The following is a 22734-nucleotide window of genomic DNA, read 5'->3' on the forward strand; positions in this document are numbered from 1 at the left end:
AGGCAGTTTAAGAAGCTTGCTTCATTTCACCGTAGAAAGATCATCACTTTGGTAGTTGTCCTCATTGATCCACTTTTCTGTTACCCATTTTGGAGAGCAATGGGACTTGAAACTGAACTCTGTCCGAAGCATCTAAGGATATAACCCGGGAACCTAGAGTAACACACACATTCCCAGGACTCTGTAAAATTTTTTGTACATTTAAAGTAGCCATCTGAAGGAATTCTTTAAGTATTTTGCTACAAAGAGAAATGTGATAATTTTCTATTGAGTGAGAGCCTCAAGGAGGCTCCTTTGTCTGCCAAGGAGGGGGATGGACCCAAAGGTGTGAGCAAGACTGTGCAGGTAGCTCACAGCATCCCTGTCTCAATCTTCTGATGACTGGTAACTGTGAGCACATCCTATGAGAGAGGAGAGGTGACGGAGACCGTCTCATTGTTAAACAGCCTAGCAGTGGGCTACCGTTTTCTGAAGTTTCTTTTGTGGGAGATCAACAAATAAAACTCCTTTATGAAACCTGGGGAAATAAAGATGAGTAATACACAGCTAGCTGTGGGTTCTTAGGACAATGACAGGCTTGGAAGAACAGACATGGAAAAAATGTGTGTGGTCTGGGAAGGTTTAATGGGAAGCAGTAGAGGCCACTTGCACCCATTTTCCATAGACCACATCAGTCTCCTGGTAACCCTGCCTATGATTAGGCTATGGCTAAGCTACAGATCCAAGGAGGTTGGGAAAACTGGAATTGAGAAGGTGGACATAGCACATATCCTTAGTCCTAGCACTCTGGAAGCAAAGGCAGGGAGATCACTGGGAGTTCATTACCAGCCTGGTCTACATTAGCAAGTTCCAGGCCAGCCAACACTGCATAGTGGAACCCAAACACAAAACAACAAGAACAAAAGGAAATACTAAAGTTGATTATGTAACTTGCCATGCTATGAGGAGGGGACATACATGCGTAATAGTCAAAAACTGTCTTGAAGGGACCAAAGAGATGGCTCAGTGGTGAAGAGCACCATCGTTTTCGCAGAGGATCCAGGTTTGGTTCCCAGCATCCAAGAGACGGAACTGCCTGAAAATAAAAAGTTCCCGTACAGCAAGGAAAACAGTCAGCAGAGTTAACAGACAGCCCACAGAATGGGAGGGAGTCTTTACCAGCCACAGTTTGGACAAGGGACACATATTCAAAATTTACAAAGAACCAAGAAACACCAAGAAAATAAAATCGTCAACCAGCATTTAATAACCGTTTTAAAAAGTTTTCAGTATCCCTAGCCATCAGGGAAATGTAGATTAAAACTCCTTTGAGATCCCACCTCGCCCCAGCCAGAACGATTATCAGTAGCAAATCTGCCGACAAATTTTGGAGGCAATATGGAGAGAAAGGAACCCTTATCCACTAGACCTACAATATGTCCCAACTATTTTATTCCTGAACATATACACAGAGAATTCTATACCCTACCCTAGAGAGATCTGCATACTCATGTTTATAGAAGTTTTATTAAGGATAGAAAAGAACTGGAATCAACTTCATTGCCCATCACCAGATAAACAGATTATGGAAAATATATTCATACATGTACTATTAAGCTGTAAGGAAAAATGAAGTTAAAATTTACAGGAAATGGATGGACTTAGATGTATATATGGGAATATGTAAACAAATGCACACATGGGTAACAGTATAACATGAAAAAAGAGGAGAAGAAAGGCTAAATACAAGGGGATGGGGAAGGGCTGAACACAGGCAATGGAGGACATGAGATATGAAATAGGATATAAAGATAATCGTTTTCTAGTTCTGATTCTGTCAAAGAGGTGTTTTTTGGTTTTGGTGGTAGATAGGTGCATATAATATATTCATTACTAAAAATTTAATATGAAGCCTCGAGCTTCCATTCTGTGCATCTATTCTATGCACAGAAGGGTTGTGCATACTTTAGTTTGGTTGATTTGGGTGTCAAATGTTTTTATTTATTTTTAAGGTTATTCTAATAATAAAATTTGTAAAATTAAATTAAGCAAAACCTACCTCCGCCCCAATGCTATGGGAGCTAAGAGGTTGCTTTGGAGGCACACTATTGATGGCTGTGGTTATAAAGGTGATCAGAACCTCAGAAAATCACATAAGTTCTTCAGTTGTACACATTCCAAATGGCTTGCTGAACTGGTGGATTAGGAATTTAAACTGTAGAGATTTGGAACTACAAATTCCTGTGTGAAGAGTGATGGAGGGTGTTGTAGAAAGTCCTTGTCAAATGTTTGACAGTTACCTGAGCTTGCAGCCTCTTCTTCAGGCTGATTTTCCAGACAAGCATTGCTCAGTGGAGTTTTCTGTCGTGACAGACATGGTTCGTTTTGCCCTTCCTTATACTGTAGCCAGAAGTCACGTCACGTGTGGTATATTAATAGCTGCTTTGCTATAGCCGCTGTGATAAAATACGATGACCAAGAGTAGAAAAGAGTTTACTGCGGTTTACACTTCTTGTAGAATAGCATCCATCATGGTAGGTAAGACATGGAAGGCAGGACAACAGGAGCAGGAAGCTGGCTGAACACATCTTCATTCCCCCCATAGGAAGCCGGGAGAGAGAGAGAGAGAGAGAGAGAGAGAGAGAGAGAGAGAGAGAGAGAGAGAGAGAGAGAGGGATGGAGGGAGGGAGGGAGGGATGGAGAGAACAGAAAGCAGAGGCAGGAGAAAGCTATAAACTTTTAAAGTCTACTCCCTGGGGACATACTTCTTCCAGCAAGATTCCCCTTGCTAAAAGTGTCACCTTCCAGACACTAACTGGGGATCAAATGCCCAAATACATAAGCCTGTGGGGAGCAGTTTTATCATTCAGAAACCACAGGTGGTTCTTGGATATTGGAAATATAGTATATAGCAACTGAGGCACTACTCCTAAATTTTATTTAATTTGATGTCAAAGCCATTCTTACTCAGCGACTGACTGTGAACTTGGTTACCACATTCCTAGGAAAGTTTATTTTACATAAATAAAATTTTGAAGAAGGTAAGATAAACATTGTGGGGCGGGGGGCTAGAGTAATCCTCTGACTAAGCCAAAAGTTGACAGGTACAGGGAACTGCACTACTCCCATAGATCAAAATCAAGAATACAAGAACTAAAGTGCCTCCCCCCACCCGCTCTTCTTCCTCATCTCTTGTGAAAATGAACTTCACTTTTAAGCATGTTTCCTCCAGGTACAGAAGTAACCTTTTAGGCGTTCCATGCCAGAGCCGCAGGGCTTTCCGCTCATTGCTGAGAGCCCAGCTGCTTCACACCCCGCTCTTTGAGCTTTTGTAGGAACTGGAGAGATGGAACTTCTGTGGCCCTTCATGGAACTGCCCCTCCCCTACACATGATTTATATGCAGTGACCTCTGTCTGGGGCTTTAAGACAGTGATGGAGGCACTTTCTGTCCTGCTAGACAACTTCACTACTCCCATTGCCGAGCATGAACCACGGAAGGAAGAAGGCACAGGCTTCTATCCCAGACACATTTCCCAGAGACACAGTGATGGGACAACAGCAAACCTAAACCTCTGGTGTAAAATGATCGAGGTACCCTGCTTACTCCAGTCCCATGGCTGCCACTGTGTTCCACAGCACCTGATAGCGAATTCATAGATGGTTTTATTAGGTAGTGGAAAGGAAGATGGAGGATGTTCTGTATTTATTTCCTGTCCACAGAAAGTCACCTGACTAATCCTGACCTCAATAAATCATAGCCCCTCCTAGAGGGACAGGTAGCACTTCATATATTTATTTTTGGATAATGATAGAGTCTGTGTGCACATCATCTACCTCCCTGTTCTCTTCCCTGACTTCATCTCCCGAGTCATCATCTTCAACACCCCAGTAGCATGTTGAGTTTTTCTTTAGGCAGCATGATATTACAGTCTTCATAAGCTACATGGAAGCACCAGTTCTTGGAATTCAAACTCTTTTCTTTTTTTTTTTTTGTAAATTTTATTAAATTATAAAAGTTTCCATTTCCGCCCCTCTTCCCAACACCCTCCTACTCCCCCCACTCCCTCTCCTCTTCCCTCTTCGTCCCTTAGGGCAGTCAGGGTTTCCTGCCCTGTGGGAAGTTCCAGTTCCTTCCCCCTCCCTCCAGGTCCAGGAAGGTGAGTGTCCAAACAGACTGGATCCCCAAAATCCAGTATATGCAGAGGAAACAGGTCCCAGTATCATAGTCAATGGCTTTTCAGAAAGACTTCGGGCCAGCCACAGTCAGAGAATCCGGCCAAATTCCGAGAATCTGGTTAGATCACCTCCTCGTTCAGTCCCAGTCCAACTGGCCTTGGTAAACTCTCATTAGATCCGTTCCCTTGTATCAGTGGGTGATAGCATCCCTCGCAGTACTGATATCGTTTTTCATGTTCTTCCTCCTTCTGCTCCTCATTTGGACCTCGGGGGGCTCAGTCCGGTGCTCCAATGTGGGTCTCCAACTGTATCGCCGTCCTTCGCCAGATGAAGGATCTATGGTGATAAGCAAAATATACATCAGTATGGTCATGGGCCACGGCCGATTCAGGCACCCTCTCCTCTGTCCAGAGAACAATCTGGGGGATCTCTCCTTGGACCTGGGATCCCATATATAATCAAGTCTCCTGTAAACCCTAAAATGACTCCCTTAGTTGAAATATATTCTTCCCTGCTCCCATATTCATCCTTCCTCCCTCCCCCACCCATCCCAGGCCACCGAGCTTTCCCCGTTCCTCCCCTACTCCCTTCTCTCTAACCCTCTCCCCTTCCATCAACTCTCCCACCCCCCCATGCACCCGAGGTTACCTGGGACTCTTGTCTATTTCCTACCTCCTGGTGAATAGCTAAATAATCTTCATCAGGTTCATCTTCTTATTTAGCTTCTCTAGGATCACGAATAATAGGCTCAAAGACCCAGGACCCAGCAATTCCACTCTTGGGAATATACCCTAAAGATTCCCTAACATACTACAAAAGCATTTGTTCTACTACGTTCATAGCAGCACTATTTGTAATAGCCAGAACCTGGAAACAGCCTAGGTGCCCCTCAATAGAAGAATGGTTAAAAAAGGTGTGGAACATATACACATTAGAGTTTTACTCAGTGGTAAAAAACAATGACATCTTGAATTTTGCATGCAAATGGATGGAAATAGAAAACGCTTTACTGAGTGAGGTAAGCCAGACCCAAAAAGAGGAACACGGTATGTATTCACTCATAAGTGGATTCTAACCATAATCAAACTCTTTTCTTTTAAAACTTCATTTTCTTACACAGGTTTCTGAAGTCTGGTTTGGAAGCTCAAAAGCACAGACTCAGTGGACTTTTTCCTTTCCTTCTGTTATACTTTCTGGAGGGCAGGAAGCAGAAGATGCAGTCAGAGCGTGGCTGGGGTGACTGAGATGCTAAGTTCTTCTCTTTATTTAACTGAAATTTCAACAACCACACCTATTTAGGGGCCACTGCACTGAGTAACACAGTTGCAAATGTGAACACCACCACCAGAAACCCCCCAAACCAGTGCTGTTTAAAGTCATATCGTATTCCTAATGTCTCACTGCTACTTACGTACACAGAGTCACACTTACCAGGGTATTGGTGGCTTTTCCTGTTGCTGTGACGAGACACACTGACAAAAGCAACTTCCAAGAGTCCATCTGGGCTTGCAATTTGAAGGTGCAGTCCGTCATAGCAGGGGAGTCGTGACAGCAGGACCCCAAGGCATCAGCTGTCATGAGGAAGAGAGAGATGGATGATAACGCTCAGCTCACTCCCTCCATTTTACAGAGTCGGGGGCCCCAGCCCATAGAATGCTGCTGCACACATTTAAGGAGGCTTCCTACCTCCATTCACCTAAACCCTTTCTCACAGTCGTGCCCATAAGTTTGCTTCTTTGGTGATTCCAGAGCCTGTCAAGTTGAGAATCATTATTAACAACCATGGTCATGTGTTTCTACTCAAAATAGAAACAATTTGCTTATATAAATATGGCTTTGACATTTTAGCCATATCCACTCAGTTAAAAGCAAATGATGCCTTCACTGGCTAATTGGCTAGAACTCTTGACCTAATAAGCAGAGGCTGAATTCACAATTAATTAAGGATTTCATGTTCATTCAGCCAAAACATGCCTCAAACCATCTTTTGTTCAGCTGGCCAGTGTGATACTTAGATCCATATTTAGGACATCTTCTTACTGTAATCAACACATGCAAAATATCTCGGGTCATAGATGCTCTTTCATTTCTAAGAATAGAAATTATTCTGGATTTTCCCGTGGTGCTAACTTTCGCTGTATCCATCCCAGGAGGCTACATGGTAGTTTGTATGTAATTGGATATGAAGAACGGTAGTCTTCCATTTCCACCTGCCGGAGAGCAGTGCTTGTCATCAGAGATGGGGAGATGGGAGATGAAGGACACCCAGCAGTTTCTAGGTACCTGGATTTCTAAGGGGAATTCATATCTGTTTGATCCAAAGCCCCTGCTGCCTAATAACTCTGACTTTACTTGATACACATGATGACAACTAATTGGGATCATGTGCCATTTTCTTCCTTTTTAATATTTTAACAGTGTGTGTGTGTGTGTGTGTGTGTGTGTGTGTGTGTGTGTGCGTGTGTAAGACAACTTGTAGGAGTCTCTTTTTTCCTACCACGTAGGTTCTGGAGCTTGAACACAGGTCATCAGGCTTAGTGACAAGCACCTTTACCTGTTGAGTCATTTTGCTGTTCCCTGCCACATTCTATGTCTAGCACCCGCAATTCCTTTCAACAAGCTGATGGGCACCAGTGGCTGCCCAACCAATGCCCATTAATAGTCTGGCAGTGGAAAGTAGATGAACACAGCTATGAAGCTAGAATCTAAGTCATACAAGAGGGCTGTCTCACGTTGGGTCGCTAGACAAGATGTCACTCATTTAATCCTATATTAGCTTTTGGTTTCCTACTAGGTTTGGAGAAGATTAAGGATAGCATTTTGGGATGCATGCTATGCCTAGTTCGAAACCTCTTTGCTCCAATCTTAACCTTGTAACTGACCACCAATAAGGTGACCTTATACAATTTAATGAGCACATCCCATTTGCATATCTTCCTCTGAATTCAGCACTAAAACGTCTCACATTCTCTTGACATGCAATAGGAGCTAGATGCTCACTCTATTTGCTGTTGTGTCCTTGGCTTCACCTTTCAAGCACGAAAATATTTACTGTCCTAGAAGGCTAAAGCTTGAACGCCTTGCAACACTGCCTTCTCCCACCTCTGCACTAAAGCTGTCCTTGCAAACTTTGGACAGAGGCAAGGTGGGAGCAGAAAACTACAAGTCCCAGCATGCACGGCACATTCCGCACAGGCGCAAGGGGACCACCCGGCCAGCTGGCCAGCCAGCCTGCGGAGGCTCCCCGGTTCGCTCGCCCGGCTCGGGCTAGGGGCTGCAGCCCGGGGCGTACCGGCGGGCGCCAAGGGCGGCCCCGGGCGTGGCACAGAGAAGGATGCGACTGGCGGAGTAGGCGGAGGTGCTCTCGGGAGGCTGGGCGCGGGCCAGGCGGCTCCCCAGGCTCCGCAGTGCCGCCGCCGCCGCCGTCGCCCAGGAGGCTGGGCGCGGGAGCCATGTAACCCTGCGGCGGGCTCCGGGCAGCTCCGTCCTTCCCCAGCTCCCGGGCTAGCGCGGCAGCGGGACCACGATGAAGAAGCAGTTTAATCGCATGCGCCAGCTGGCCAACCAGACGGTGGGCAGGTAGGTCACCCGCTGGCTGCCTGGGGCCGGCACGCCCGCGGGGCTGCACCTACCGGGCGCAGGTGATGGAGCTGCCCCGCCTGGAGCTCCTGCGTTTCTCCTGTGGCCGGCAGGCTCGACCTCTCCTCTCCCGACCCGACCCTTTCTTGCTTCCCGCCGGCCGGTCTAGGCTTGGGTTGCCCAGCTCAGAGAGTGACGCATCCTTCACCTGCGTCCCCAGCTGCCCCTTCACCTCGCCCTCCCTGCCTTTACCAGGGACTCCCTTTCCCTCTGACCGCGATTCTTACTGGAAACAGGTGTTTGCTCTGAGGGAGTTGGTGGCTGCTGAGTCGCTGGCTGCCTCCGGAGATCCCTCCCTACTCGTGCCCAGTTCAGGGCTGCTTAGGGTCCTAGGGTAGTGTTGGGCCTGGTCGACACCCCCACCCCGCACTCCCCGCTGCGACGTGTTTGTTTTCAGGGACTGTGACTGTACAAGATGCTGGTTCACTTTTCTGGCCGCTTTTCTTCAGCGTTTGGGGGTGGGGAAAGGATGGCGGGGAGGGGGAAGGTGCTGGTGGCATGGCGCTGTTGTAGGCTCGGTCCCAAGACTGATTTCAGTGTAGGGAGGGAGGCTGCAGAAAGCGAGGTTTAGCTCCCTTCGAAGATGAGAGGTTCAGAGGCTCGCAGCCAGGTAGGGGATGGGGGCAGTCTCCATCCCTACTCCCAGTCCAGTACAGCTCGGCCCCGGAAATCTGCAGGACCCAGACTGTTCTCATCTTGGTGAACATGGACTAGATCTGGGCCAGTGTCTTCAGGAGCGGATCTGCGGGGTGCCAACATCTATTAAGGTTACATAAGGATTCTGGTGGGTCTCTTCCAAAGCTAGACATGCTCGAAACACAGGCTTGTTAGGTAGAGGGGATTTTTTCATGGAATCCTTGTGACCGGGGAAGAATTTCTGTGTGGTTGTCAAAGGAATTCAGGTGTGCAGTTTAAAGCAATCAGAGAGCGAAGAACCCCAGCCTTGGGTGCAATTCAAGTGCGAGCTTCACACATGGAGTGTGCTTGGCCAGGTTTGTTGAGAAACCAAATACCTTTCTTGGGTGGGAAGTGGAGCTTGAGCTGGCACCTGGTAGGGTGGGGGTGGGGGACTTCCCTGGAGAATAGAGAACGTCTCAACTCCATGGAAGCATACTGCCCTAGTTACAGTGGGCATTTGAGGGCAGGGGATGTGGTGGCTTCTCTGGGACTCCAGATGGTTTCCAAGTAACAGCGTCTAAACTAGACTTGGATTCATTTTCCCCTTCCCAAACACATGTGCTTTAACATGAGGGGGAATTTATGAATAGCAGAGTCAGATTAGCCCAGATTTTTGGCATGGTACTGCCATAAATATAGCCTCACGTGGACTGTCTTTATATGTTGGGTGCTGAGATAGTGTTTTCCTGGTACTGGAGATGTCAGGCTGACCACTCTTTACTGTTTTGACTTCTGGATTACTCTCTGGTATCTGGCTTATGTGATGGCGTTAGGCATCTCAGGGGGGCAGTGGTCAGGGGTTACTGTCTCTCATGGTCTTGGAGTGGTTCTTTTGGTGTTAGGATCTAAATGTCATGGTGAAAGCATCATGCTGCCTTCACGAAACCTGAGTCTTTGCTCTTCCTTCAGGACTTGTTGTTAAGTTGTGAGATTTTTGAGTCATGGACATAGTAACCTTATTTTTTTCACCTTCATTAACGGAGGAAATGAAAAACGGCAAAGACAAATCAGATTTTTTTTTTAAAGTGGTCTTACTTATTGCCAGAACATTCTTAGAAGTACAAATCCGTGGTTATACCTTGCTCATCTTCAGGGCTGCTGGAGCTCTTGTATGGATGACCAACCTATACAAACCGAGGCCCTACTTGTATCTGTTTTGATGGAGTCCAGAGTGAACCCTTAAAGCAAAACTTAGTCCATGATGCTCCGCTGCTCCACCACTCCCAGGGCCGGCTCCTTCCGCCTAGTAGTCCCCGAATTCCAGTGACCTGCACCACTGCCTCCGAACCCACAGGCCCCTCTGTCTCAACAGGCTCCTTTTGTCTTCCCTGTTCCTTGACCCTGAACCCCTGCCACTTGCTCTCCTGTGCTTCAGACATGTCAAGCCCAGCTCCACTATAGGGCTGTTTTTCTTGCTGACTCCCAACTTTTACTGCCCGGTTGAGCATGTGGTCTTCTCAAATAGCATTCTCATCCATCAGGACTTGGCTCACAGGCTCAGGTAGCCCCGCCCCCAGCTCTTGTCCCTCACCTTTTTCATTTTTTCGCACAGCACTCACCGCTGCTTGAAAGCTCGTCCTTTTTTTGATTTTTGCCCATCTGTCTCCCACAGAATGTATTGATCGCCCTTGCACGCCAAGGACACACAGCAGCGCCTCGTAGGCAGTTGGTGCCTGGTCAATATTTATTGCCAAGATTAAAATTTTCCTCCTGGCCCATGAGGGAAATAAAGGGGTGGCATGGGTTCTTCTTCCTATTGAGAATGTTGGGAGGCATGACCCAATGTATGGGGGGAAGGGTTGGGATTTGCTTCTTACTATCTTCATTCACTAGCCGCGCATAGGGTTTGTGTTAGTTGTGGTTTCTATTGCTGTGAAGAGACACCACGACTGTGGCAATTCATATAAAGGAAAAACATTTCCTCGGGGGCTGGTTTATAGTTTTAGAGGTTTAGTTCATTATCGTCATGGTGGGAAATGGTAGTATGCAGGCAGACATGGTGCTGAGGGTTCTACATCCTGATCTCCAGGCAACGGGAAGTGAACCGGGTTCCACACTGGACATAACCTGAGGCTAGGAGACCGCAGAGCCCACCCCCACAGTGACACATTTCTTCCAACGAAACAATACCTCCTAATTATGCTCCTCCCTGTGGGGGCCATTTTCTTTCAGGCCTGCACAGGGTTAGAAGTTTGGATGGTGTGTGCGGTGTTATGAAGTGCGTTGTAGAGAGTAGTTTTAGTAGACGCTCGGTTCTCACTCCTATGGTCTTGGAAGTAGTGACTTCCCATCTTTCTGGAGGAGAGGTGGGCTTGAGAGCCACCCCTTCTCCCTGGCCCCCCACCTAACTCATTTTCTATAACTCGCAGGTTCTAGGATTATTCCAAATGAAAACCTTGTAGGGATTGGCTCATGTCTTTTGAACAGTGTAAGGATTGCCTTCCTCGAGTATACTCTTGGGTTCTTAGTACTTTGCCTTGAATTGGGCATCTCTAACTAGACATCAACAACTATGGAACGAGTTGCTAAGTGCTCAACTGGGAGGGTGTTAGTCTAGCATGTAGGAAGCTCTGGGTTGAATCTTTAGTACCACCTGGTGACTCATACCTGTAATCCACGTGGAGGTAGCAGCAGGAAGATCAGAAGTTCAAGATCATCTCTGGCTACCTCGTGAGTTCAAAGTCAGCCTGAGATACATGAGGTCCTGCCTTGGTCATAGTCTCCACTCAGTGCACTTGCTTCTGCCGTGAACTCCCCATATCTCTGGAAAGCTCCTCTTGGCCATCCTGTACCTAGTGGCTTGGAACACTTGTTATCAAGTGGCCCGCATTTGCTGGGGTGCTTAGCGATCTTGCGATTGGCTCTCTGCACAATAGTTTTCTTATTGGCAAAATGGGAACCACGAGGGTTACCCTGTGGAGATACAGGAATGGTGACGACGATGACGTTACCCCAGAAAAATGCCCACCATGGTGTTCAGCTTAGTGGAGAGCATCTCTGGGATCTTTGGGCCAGCATTCAACTCTTTTTAGATGGCATGCTTGTGTTCAGTCACGCAGTATAAGGTGACTGGCTGTCTCCTATGGGACACACACCCTCTGCTCTAGGATAGTACAGTGCCGGGCAAACAGTCCTCCTCACCGGAGCCTGAATTTGATGCGTGTGCTGTGCTTCTAAAGGTTCATTTGGAGTGTAACCTTTAACTTGTCGATCATCTTCCTGACTTGATTTTGTGCCCCTTGGGGGCAGATACAATTTGACATGTAGAAGGTTCTCTGAAACTCCTTGGCAAATGGATCAGAAGATCCATGCATTGTAAGAAGAGGAGTCATGGATAGTTTGAGATGAGGGAGAGCACCTGGCGCTGCTGCTTTGATTTTTGTAATGGGAGTGGGTGCCTAGAGGACTGGGGGACAGCTGCTGCCGGCCTGGGGGCCACAAAGGAGGGCTTAGCTTTTGCCATATACGTGGCACCGTTTGCTCCGTTTACTTTTTTTTTGTTGTTGTTGTTAAATCTTCAATACAGTCCAGTGTCTTCTGGGGTGTTACCCATCCTGAGAGACAGTGTTCTTCTTGGAAGTGATATCTGGTTTGTGTTGGGTGAAACAAAGTGCTGAGCTGAAACTTTAGCACCCAAGAGACCTACAGGGTGAAAGAGAAGATGCAAGAAGCAAAATCAGCCCCTGCTGAGGACTTTTTTTTTCTAGTCTGCATGTTGGGAGCCCAGCAAACCCCCATCTTAGAGAGCTGTGATGAGGTTGAAGGAAGCCTGGCCTGATGAAGGGCATATCAGATGGACCTTCAGGTTCTGAGCATTTTCCTTTAACGCTCTCCCATTCAGCCTCCAGGAAACATTAGCCTTCTACATACACAGTCCTAAAAGTGGATTCCGGTAGGAACTGCCTAGCAGCTCAGCATCCATTCTGCCCTTGTAGGACAGTAAGTTCAAGCATAGGCAAGTGGCGATGGACTTGGAGGTGGGAGCAAGGCTGTTTGGGTTGCACTGGATTGTGTGGGCTTAGAGGTGCTAAGTTGGGGGTGGAAGAACAAATTCTGTCTCCAGAGCTCTGCTTTCCATTCCTCGACTGCTTGCTAGTGTGCAAGGCGGAGCTGAGAGGGCTTGGTTCTTCCTGCAGCCTTGCCAAGCCTCACTGCCGCAGCAGCGACTGCACAGTTGAACTGCAGGCGGTTCAGACCTTGGCCAGTGGTCCCCAGCTGGGTGTGAGGCCACACAACTTCCAGGAGCCCTGGCATGCCCTGCATTTATGCTCTGGCCAAAAGTCACTGATTGCCCTTCAGTGCGCTTCTGAAAGCCACCAGCCAATCAATAGGACCAGAGGGGAAAGTCAGAACAAATCTGCATTAGTCATCACCTGCGTTTTTGCTGGCTGCGATTCGGACTTCGCAGACCAATGCAGGTTTCTGCAGCCAGTTTCTGTGAGTGCAGCAGGGCTCTCCAGACCAGAGACTGTGCCCTAGAATTCTTCAGTAGAGTCCTGGGAGCCCAGGCCCCACCTCCTGGGAGGTGTGGCTGTGTGATAAGGACGTGGACTGGCTCACTGCTGAAGGGGCTGCAGAGGCAGAAGGACCTTTGCCCTTGGTCCTCCAAACTCCTTACACTGCAGGCCTGCCCCATCTACCCTTTGCTGGCCTGGTTTCTGCAGTCAGCAGGAGGCTGCCTGGGTTTCTTGCAGTAGTCTCTCAGCCCAGACCTGCAAGTCACTGTGAGGGAGCCTTTTTTTTTTTTTATCGTGAGTAGCAATTAATCATCATCTCCCCTCCCATTTTCCTCCATTGGTGAAATTCATCAACACTGATTGGTGATCTTGTAAGAGTGGGTGATAAGAAGCATTGTTTTTCTGTGGCTTTTTAAGAAAGTAAATTAGTAGCCCTGCGAATAAAACAGTAATTTGTGGTTATTTGTTTTAGAGGGATCTGTAATCATCCCTTTTATTAGTAGTCAAGAGCAGATTATTTCAAATGCTCTTTCCCCGATGTTGGTAAACAGTGAAATTACGCTTGACTCAGAGCTGAGGATGTCGGAGCTCAGAGAACAGGTTCAGGGGAAAGAGTGACAGGGCCCGCTCCCTTGGGTTCCTGGACCTCCAACCCCTTGCTACCTCGGGAGGCTGTGGTGCCTAGCAGTTTGAAACTCGCCTTTCTGTCCAGAGAGCAGATGTAGCTTTCATTTTCTAACTGTCGAGATTATTTTTAGAATAAATGTTTATTTTCCCACAGAACTCATTTTTTAACCATGATTTATAGTTGCATAAGTAATGTCCATCATAGAGAAATGGTAGACTTAGGGATCGTTGGAAAAAATGGGAAATTTAGGGATTTTCTACGTGGAGCCCCAGTAATTCTTAGCTGAAGTCTGTTAGCAGACATCTGCAATCTCTTAGCACAGTGATACCTTGGTCATGTGAGCTTCCTAGAGAGTGCTTTGCTACTGTTGGTGATGCCGTCCTGTAGGGCCACCATTGTATCTACAGCCCGTTGTTAACCCATACATTGTCAAGGGCACGTGACTGTATATTCTCAAAAAGAGTAATGACCGTATTATGTGTACTCTTGTAACCTGCTTAACCCCCTTCCTGTTATCTTGATTATGCTCTCATACCAGATACATATATGCATATAATCAATAACATAATGTTCCAGGGTATTTAGTAGTCCACCATAGCTAACTGGTTTCCTTGTTGCTCCTCCTACCTATTTAAGTCTCTAAGATGACATTTCAGAAGTGCGATTGTTGGGTCAGAGAGCATGTGAGGTTTTACCACTATGTGAACGTGTGCATTTCGTGCGCACGTGTGCGCGTGCATACACACACACACACACACACACACACACACACACACACACACACACACACAGTGCTTTTCCATCCTTTGTAGAACTCTCCCTCTCCCCAACTCTATCAGCAACTAATATGATGTTTTTTAGTGTGTGGCAGAAACCTTGAACTTTTAGTTAGCTTGAACTTTTTTGTTTGTTTGTTTTCCTGGATATTTATCGCTTTTTCTGAATTGCTTGCACTTGTTTTTGTCTTAATTTTCTAAACTTATGTTCACAACATTGCTTAATTTTTAGGTAATTTCTAATATCCAAGTACATACCTGCTTAGTCACCTGTGTGCACATTTCCCTGTGGTTCCCGAGTGCTTTCAGAGTTTGGTTTAGGTTTTTTGTTTTGTTTTGTTTTTCTCTTCATCAGGAAATCTAATATTTGTGGTTTGGGATTTGTTAATTTATGGTTTATGCTTATTGATTAATAAGCAGGCCCAGAATATAGAGACACTCAAACATCTTCAACAGTATCTGGAAGGCCTTGATTTTATCATCCAATCTGGAATTCTCCAGCCATCCATTCTGATGTGTGATGTGTGTTAGAAGTCACGTTTCACTTTCTGGGTCCTTCTTGTTTTTAAGTTAGTTATCCTATTATTAAGTGGATGGTGTAATTCATATGTACAGTACTGAAGTACCACTATTAGGTCCTTAAAATCCCAAACCACAAATCTGTGCTTGAGGGTTTATGACTTGCTTCCTTGCTTGCCTTATCAATTCCAGTAGGAAGCTGAGGTGGACTCAGTGTTGGGCAGTGGTAAGTTGATTCTCATTCTAAGGCCCCCATGTCGAGGGGACAGCAAAGCCATGCTGGACCCTGCACCCCAGCTTCTGTTAGGGCTGTTCCATGGCCCAGTTATCAGAGCTCTGAGCCTTTGGCTGGAGACGTTCCTGTCTGCCCTGTGGAAGAAAGGTGTTTATTGCCTACCCACATTTTCTTACATGTGGGTATTAAGATGGAGATGTTGCCATCTTTGCAACATTGGGTATTGTGAGACTTCACCGTCCTTGCCAAGTTGGGTACCATAAGCATGCTTCTCAAGGAAGCATCAGTTTATTTAAGCTTGTCTGTGACTTTCTCATGTAGTTGGTTATTATTTCAGTCCCCCTGGATCATTATTTCCTTTTTGGATGATTTAGACTTGTTGCTGTAGCTTTGGGGATTAGAATCTTCTCCTCCCCCTCCTCCTCCTCCTCCTCCTTCCTCCTCCTCCTCCTCCTTCCTCTTCCTCTTTTTTATTCCATTGCTCTTAAACAATTTAGAACTTGGGTTCCAGGATTCTCCAGTAGATCATTGTTTCTTTTGCAAATAATAATTTCGTGTCTTCTTCTTAGTTTGTGCTTACTTCTTTTTTCTTGTCTAATTGCATTGTCTAGTGCTCAAAGAAAGGCACTATGGTATCGTGGTGATGTATGGGTGCTTTTGTTTTGACTCTAATAAAATCACATAGTGGTTAGTTTGAGATTTTTTTTAAACATACATTTATTTATATGTGCATGTGTGCATGAACAACTTGTAGGAATCAATTCTCTTCTTTCGGCATGCAGCCTGTGGATTCTGAGCATCAGACTCAGGCAGTCAGGGTTAGCGTGCGCCACGTGTGTCCTGGCCCTCCAAAGAGTCTCCAGTCCTCAGCTCCCCTCTCCCGTACTGTGGTTTGTTGGCTGTTTCTGCATGACTAGGTTGAATTTATTGTTTGTATGGATTTGTCATCTTTGCTCTGTCTCTCATATTTTAGTAACAGTGTAAAATGAATTCTCCAGTTTTCCTTTCTAAGGAGTTTTGAAACCAGGACGTTCTCATTCCTTGAAGCTCGTGAACCGTTTTCCAAGGACACTCATTGGATACAGTTCTTTGGCGGGTCTCCATTTTCTTCTCTGGCCATTAGACTAGTCATGGTTTCCTTTTTTTTTTTTTTTCTTCCTTGAATCACTTTGAGTAGCACATTCTCAAAATATTCATTTTATTATGATTTTGATGTTTAAAACAAGTTTAATAGACTCTGCATATAAATTGGACTTCCAATGTGGTTTAATGTGAACTTCTCGCTTTGCCCCCTGACTAGCTTTGCCCCTCTCCCCCCACCTTCAAGATCAGCTTTTAGGCCTCGTTTACTCTCATTTGAATTCTCTCCTAATTTCCTTGGGTTTGTTTTGCCTGCTCTCAGCAGTCAATGTCCCGTGCTGTATGTGAGGCTAGGTGAGATCTGCTATGGGAACTCAAGTAACATAATGACACATCCTTCCCTTTGGGCTCATTCAAAATGAACTGAGATGGAGGTGAACTCTCAAGGTCACTGCTTTTCTGTGAGGGGTCTGGGAATCGATTCTGACTCCCCCCCCTCTTTCCTGGGCACTGCTAAAGGTGAGGAGAGAATAGAGAATTGACATTTCTTGGCATTCTGACTCTTCCGTCACAAAGGTGGCTTTACTCACATCTCATTGGCCAGAGATAGTCACAAAGTTCCCCTGGAAGTGACCGGAGCCTGGCCACCCCCTCCCAGTTGCATGACCAGGGCTTCCGTTCTTTCTGTACATCTGTCTCCCAGTCTCGCACTGTCTCCCTGCTGCAGATTTGAAGGAGCTGCTCAGCTCCTCCCTAGGGGCCAACATCAGGAAAACAGCCTCGCTCTTGCTGCTACTCCTGGCCTTTGTGCCGCAGTCAGAGGCATTTACTGCCATGCCCAGCTTCAAAGATAGTTTTAACAAAGGTGTTTTTAAATGCCCTTTCTACAATGAAGGGGGTAATAAAGGGAACAGAAAGTCTCCTCCTGCCACCGTGACATGACACTTCATAAGATTATTGCTGGGGTTCCATGAAATAGTAAATATAATATCCTTAGTGTAACACCTGATTCCAATAAGCACTTAATAGATTATAGCTATTACAGGATCCCTTGCTGTGGGGAGAGTCTCTTGGACACAGGGTATGACACACAGGTCCCCTTCACCTGTGTTCCTGAGAACTTGAAACTTATAACTTGAAATTAATGGTCATCTGTCTTCACCTCAAATCAAATCCAGTTTCTCTGTGTTTAGCCAAGAACAGGATTCGGGGTATCAGTAATGGCAGTAATATGACAGTCAGAGCGTGCCAGATCTTAGTGGCTCCCAGCGCTGGTCCGTAGAGTGAGGACGGCTCTCCTCGCCCCGTGCCATCCTGGCCTCTGTTCCACAGTTGCCTCCGTGGTGGAAGAAAAGGACACAAGGCTGCCATGAGTCACACTCTGGCTTCCAACATGTGCCATGTCTGCCCTTTCATTGGCCAGAGCAAGACAGCTGGCCACACCTCACTCCAGATACAGCCCTGAATGCCAACCTTGCTGCAAGGCATGGAAGGGTAGACAAGGCTGCAGGACCCGTTCTAGGAGCCTGGCTGAGATACCTGGCGAGGACTGTTCTCGTTGTAGCTTCGTTATGGATCGATTGCTGCGTATAGACCCACCTTGCAGATGGGGAAATAGAGGCAGAAAACAGCAGGGCCAGATTTGAGGTCCCTCCGGAGTGGAGTGAGCCCGGATGGAGGCCTCCTGCTCTCTCCCTAGTACCATACTTTTGCAGCCACAGGGTCCCAAGTCTCTAGAGTTTAGGTCAGTGGTTCTCAACGGAATGACCCTTTCACAGGGGTTGCCAAAGATCATCTACATATCAGACATTTATGTTATGATATCACATAAATATATATTAAATATAACAGTAGCAAAACTGCAAGTTACAAAGTAATTTTCGTTATGAAGGTATGAAGTAGCAATGGGATAATTTAATGGCCGGGGTCACCACAGCATGAGGCACTGTATTAAAAGGCTGCAGCATTAGGAAGGTTGAGAACCACTGCTCTAGGTGGTTTTAGAAATGCTAATTAACTGCTCCTGACTTAAATAAAAATAAAACTGTCTCCTTTCCTTTAAGATAATGGAGTATCTTGTATGGAGCCTTAACCACAAAGCGCATAAATGAACTTTTGTCAATAGAATATTCGTTGCTGTGTTTCCTTTAAGCAACATCAGCAGAAAGGGCAGAAAAGCGCCCTTTGAAGGTTCTTTGCCCTCCGTTGGGAAGGCAGACTGTTTCTGCAGAAGCCTTACAGTTTCTTCCCCAGCTCAGGACAAAACAGCAACCTGATAGACCAGGCTCTGGCCTCACAGTGACCTCACTGACCCCCATCATCAGTGTGTGCATTCCCACTGTTGAGGTGAGCATTGTCTCTTAAGTGTACCCCAAACTTGTGCGTTTACTTGACAGACCTCCGTTCTGCCATTGCCCCCACTTTCGACACGGGGAAGGGCAGAGTGCTGTGACTGCTGCTTGCACAGCTGGTGAGGGAAGATCCTGGGGCCGACATGTCCCTAACTGTTGTGCTTTAATGGTGGCAGTAGGGAAACGGAAGAGGATGATGTCTGACGTGAACAGAGCGAGGACGTATGTTCTGTGTTGGCACAGTTGCAACTATTTTAGCATTTGCTTAACATCAGGAAAATGTGAGAAGATTGTGGGATAAGGACACGGGATCCAGAAGTGCACACAGTGATGTCCCAACGCTAAAGCTAACTGCGTAGGAAAGATTGGCAGGAAATCCGGAGAGAGGGAAGGTTAAGCCTGCATGACCAGTAGCCATTTGTGATTTCTGCTGCTTGTACATTTGCATCTGGATTCTTTCAAATAAACACATTTCATTAAGAAACAAACAACGAAAATGAAAACCTTCTAGGACTCAATGAGAGCAACTGTAGTCATAGTTTCTTGTAATATTTTACTTTTTTGGATCTGAATGCAACATGTTTGTAGTCCTTTCGAGCCCTGGTTTCAAATATGGGGGACTGGTCATCTCTAATGTTCTGGACATGATGGGAGACCTCATTTTGTGACGCAGACTAGCCTGCTTCTGGGAAGTGATACGGCCCTGGACTTTTAGATCAATGGAGCTAATCGTGTTTTTGAGGGTTTGATGGTAATTTTTATCTTTCCCTTTTTAATGTATCTTAAAAACTTGTCACATGTATGAACCATATTGGGAGCCATACATGTGCAGGACACATGTGTGGAGGTCAGAGATCAACTTGTAAATGCTGGTTCTCTGTCCTGTGGGTCTCAGGGATGGGCACAGGTGATCAGGTGGGACAGCACATGCTTTTACCCACTGAGCCACCATGCTGACTTACTTTTCTCTTTAGAAACAAAAGCCACATAATTTAATGGGTATTTATGAGAGACACTGAAAAATCTAAAGGATATAATGTTGAAATCAGGTTTATTAGCATTTTACCTTAAGGACTAATATCTTTTAATCTGGTATATAAAAGTGATACTTATTTTCAGGATGATCATGTGATTGTGATACATCTGGATAAGGAGACTCCTGATGATGGTGATCATGTCTTTATGCAGAAATGCTTCAGAATTCTGTTGCTTTGTGGATGTGCACGCTCCATTGTTATCTATCAGAACTACTGTGGAGAATGCCAGAGGAATTAATTCTTGTGTTTCATTGCTACCAGGGTTTTCCATTTTTAGAGTTTTAAGGATGTGTGTGCGTGCGTGAGTGTTGTGTGTGTGTGTGTTAGCGTGCGTACATGCTTGTGTGCATGAGAGAGACACACACACACATACACACACAGAGACAGAGAGAGAGAGAAAGAGAGAGACAGAGAGAAAAAGAGAAGGGGGGGGAACAAGTGCCTTAGGAGCCCAGGGGGATTGGATGACCCTGGAACTGGGAGTTACAGGTGGCTGTGAGCTGCCAGGGTGGGTGTTGGGAACACAACTCCAGTCCTCTGCTCTTAACTGCTGAGCCACCTCTCCAGCCCCATTTGGAATGTGGTCAGCACCAGTCAGTCCCTGGGACCAAGGCTTCTATGTGGGCCGCCAGGCTTCTCTGGTTGTAGCAGCAGACTCTGGTCTGTTTGAGAATGGATGGGGACTGCTCTCTAAACCAAAGGAAAAGTTGAATGGTGCATCATGGGAATAGCTCCTGAGAGCCTGGTCAAAGGGGATAGAAGGCACTGAAGGGCTTTCCATTATGTGCTGTCACTGGGTCATTCAAGCTGCACAGACCAGAGTCTGATTGGTCAAGCTTGGGTCATGCCATTGGAAGGAGTGATGCCATTCAGCAAGCCCGGATGCTGACTGAGCTCTATAGGCAATGGAGCTGGAACCCACCCACCTTGACCAGCTTGCTAGGGTCTCTTGACTTTTAAGGAAGTTATTTTTTACTTTTATAATCCTGGTTAATTTCTGTGACTCTATCCCTGAAGTAATGTTTCTTCCTCCTCTGCGCTACGATCTTGGGTGTAGCTCAGGCTAGACTTGAACTTGAGACTTCCCGCTTCAGTCGGCAGAGCGCTGGCATTGCACAAGTATGTCACCCCACTCAGCTTGTCTGCACCTTTTCCTTTTTGTATCATAACTATAGTTCATGTCTGCAGCCTGAGTGATTGTAGAGACCCTTCTGCCTAATCTGGCCTTGAGGTGACTCTTCCTGACTTTACACTGTAGTCTTGAACACAATTTGGAAGACTAAATCTTTTCTTCTATATTAAGTTTTCTGAGTGTTTTCTATGACTGTAGAAAATTCTGTGGACCACTAACATATCTTAGAAATTGTTCTGGTTAGATTGTTTCATTTTTCTTTTCTTTCCTTTTTCTTTGCTCTTTTCTTTGTTTCTTTCTCTCTCTCTCTTGTAAATCTTGATACAACCTAGGACCAATTGAGAAGAAGGCACCTCAGATGAGCAACTGCCCCCATCAGGTTGGCTGTAAGCAAATCTCTGGGACATTTTCTTGACTCATAATTGATGTGGGAGGGACCAGCCCACTGTGAGCAGGGCCACCCCTGGGAGGCTTGTATAAGGCAGCAGGCTGAGCAAGCCATGGAGAGCAAGCCAGTAAGCAACATTCCTCCATGGCTTCCGCTTCACCTCTTGGCTGACCTCCCTTATGATGGAGTGTGAGGAGAGTTGTTAAGTTGTAATAACCTGTAGGGAGCCGTCCCCAGTTTGCTTTTGGTCATGGTGTTTTATCACAGCAGTAGGAAGCAAACTAAGATAGAAATTGACAGTCTATTTGGGCTCCGGCAGGTTCTGCAGTCACTAATGAAGACAAAGCAAAGAAAACCAGAGGACAACAGGAGCCCCCAAATCACAAGGTGTCCGAACTTGGCCCACCTCTGGATGGCCTGTCATTTGAAGTAACACTCCTTTACAGCTATCTGCACACTATGCAACCGTGCAGTGGGCACACTGTTCCCAATAATTATTTTGGTTTTCAATCCATTAAAATAAATTTTCACAAAGGAAAGTTAAGGTTCCTTTACTGCGTAAGCTACACTGAACAGGAGTGGTCATTACTGTAACCAAAGCATTCCTAGAGATACACATCATGGCCTTCTTGGGCTTTTTTTTTTTTTCATTGTCCAAATACAGTTGCTGTAAGGAAGAATGCCCTGTCATTTGCAGCAAAGTGGATGGCACCAGAAGTAGTCTTGCTCCATAGAGTAGATCATTCCTCAAGGGACTGGAGGCTCTGCCTGCTTGTGCAGATTGAGGCTTACATGTCGAGTCCTACTGGGGTCATTTATTATGCTTTGCCAGACTCAGAAATACAAGTATCCTGCATTCTCTCACATGCGGAATCCATGTTTATATGGCTATATGTGTATATACATATATATGTAAGTCACACAAGTAGATAGGGTACTCTGAGACAGGAGGAGCTGTCAAAATGCATGGGGAGGAGATAAAGAGAGGATAGTAGAATATATATGACTATGTAGAATATATAGGACACTATTGGCTGGGAGGAATAGGGGAGGGGACTGTGTGGGGGTGAATATATGCAAAGGATAATGATATAAGTGTGTGGAAATGCCACAATGAACCCCTTTCCTGGTGCACTAACAAAGACTTGAGTGAGAACTAAGGTTGCTTGCAAAACAAAGGTGACTTACTTCCGCATTCTTCAATCACAGAGACAGAGAAAGGCACCGTCTAGAAGGCTCTGCTCAGGACATAAGAGTCCTTTCATCTAGTCTAAGCTAACGTATTTCATATAATTACGCCTTTACCATGGGGCAGGGGAGGGAAGGTGGTGGACTGGTGGGGCTCAGACCTGTGTCTTTGATCAACTGCTGACTGAGATAGGCACAGATGCATCAGGACTCCTTCAGAATCTGAGAGAGGGGGTCTTCCTCTGATTCAAGAGACTGTGGTAAAGGGATGAACGACTCAGTGAAGTCAGAGCTCACCAGAAAGTAAGACCAGGGGCAGAGGCGGTGCCTGCCTTCCAAACACAAGGACCTGAGTTTGACTACCCAGAACCCATGTTAAAACCAAACCAAACTGAACAGGATGGCAGTGTGGTCCTGTAACCCCAGCACTGAAAGGGATGGAATGGAGACAGGAGGACCTTGAAGCTCA

General features: G+C 46.1%; 1 protein-coding gene across 6 annotated transcripts in view; it reads left to right on the forward strand.

The window, feature by feature from the left end:
* Positions 1-7393: 7393 nt before the first annotated feature.
* Arhgap44 (Rho GTPase activating protein 44) overlaps positions 7394-22734 on the forward strand; it is a 176893-nt gene continuing 161552 nt past the window's right edge. For 2 of the 6 annotated variants that reach the window (XM_087910520.1, XM_048448261.3), the window contains exon 1: positions 7394-7736. Coding sequence is in view for 5 of the 6 variants with exons in the window: in XM_048448261.3 (XP_048304218.3) it covers positions 7684-7736 (53 nt within the window). In the remaining variant the exon portion in view is untranslated. The remainder of the gene's footprint in view (positions 7737-22734) is intronic. The other 4 variants (XM_048448259.3, XM_048448260.3, XM_085695109.2 and 1 more) reach the window with 2 other exon arrangements.

Source organism: Myodes glareolus, chromosome 9, assembly GCF_982192425.1.
Source record: "Myodes glareolus chromosome 9, mMyoGla1.1, whole genome shotgun sequence".
NCBI lineage: Eukaryota > Metazoa > Chordata > Mammalia > Rodentia > Cricetidae > Myodes > Myodes glareolus.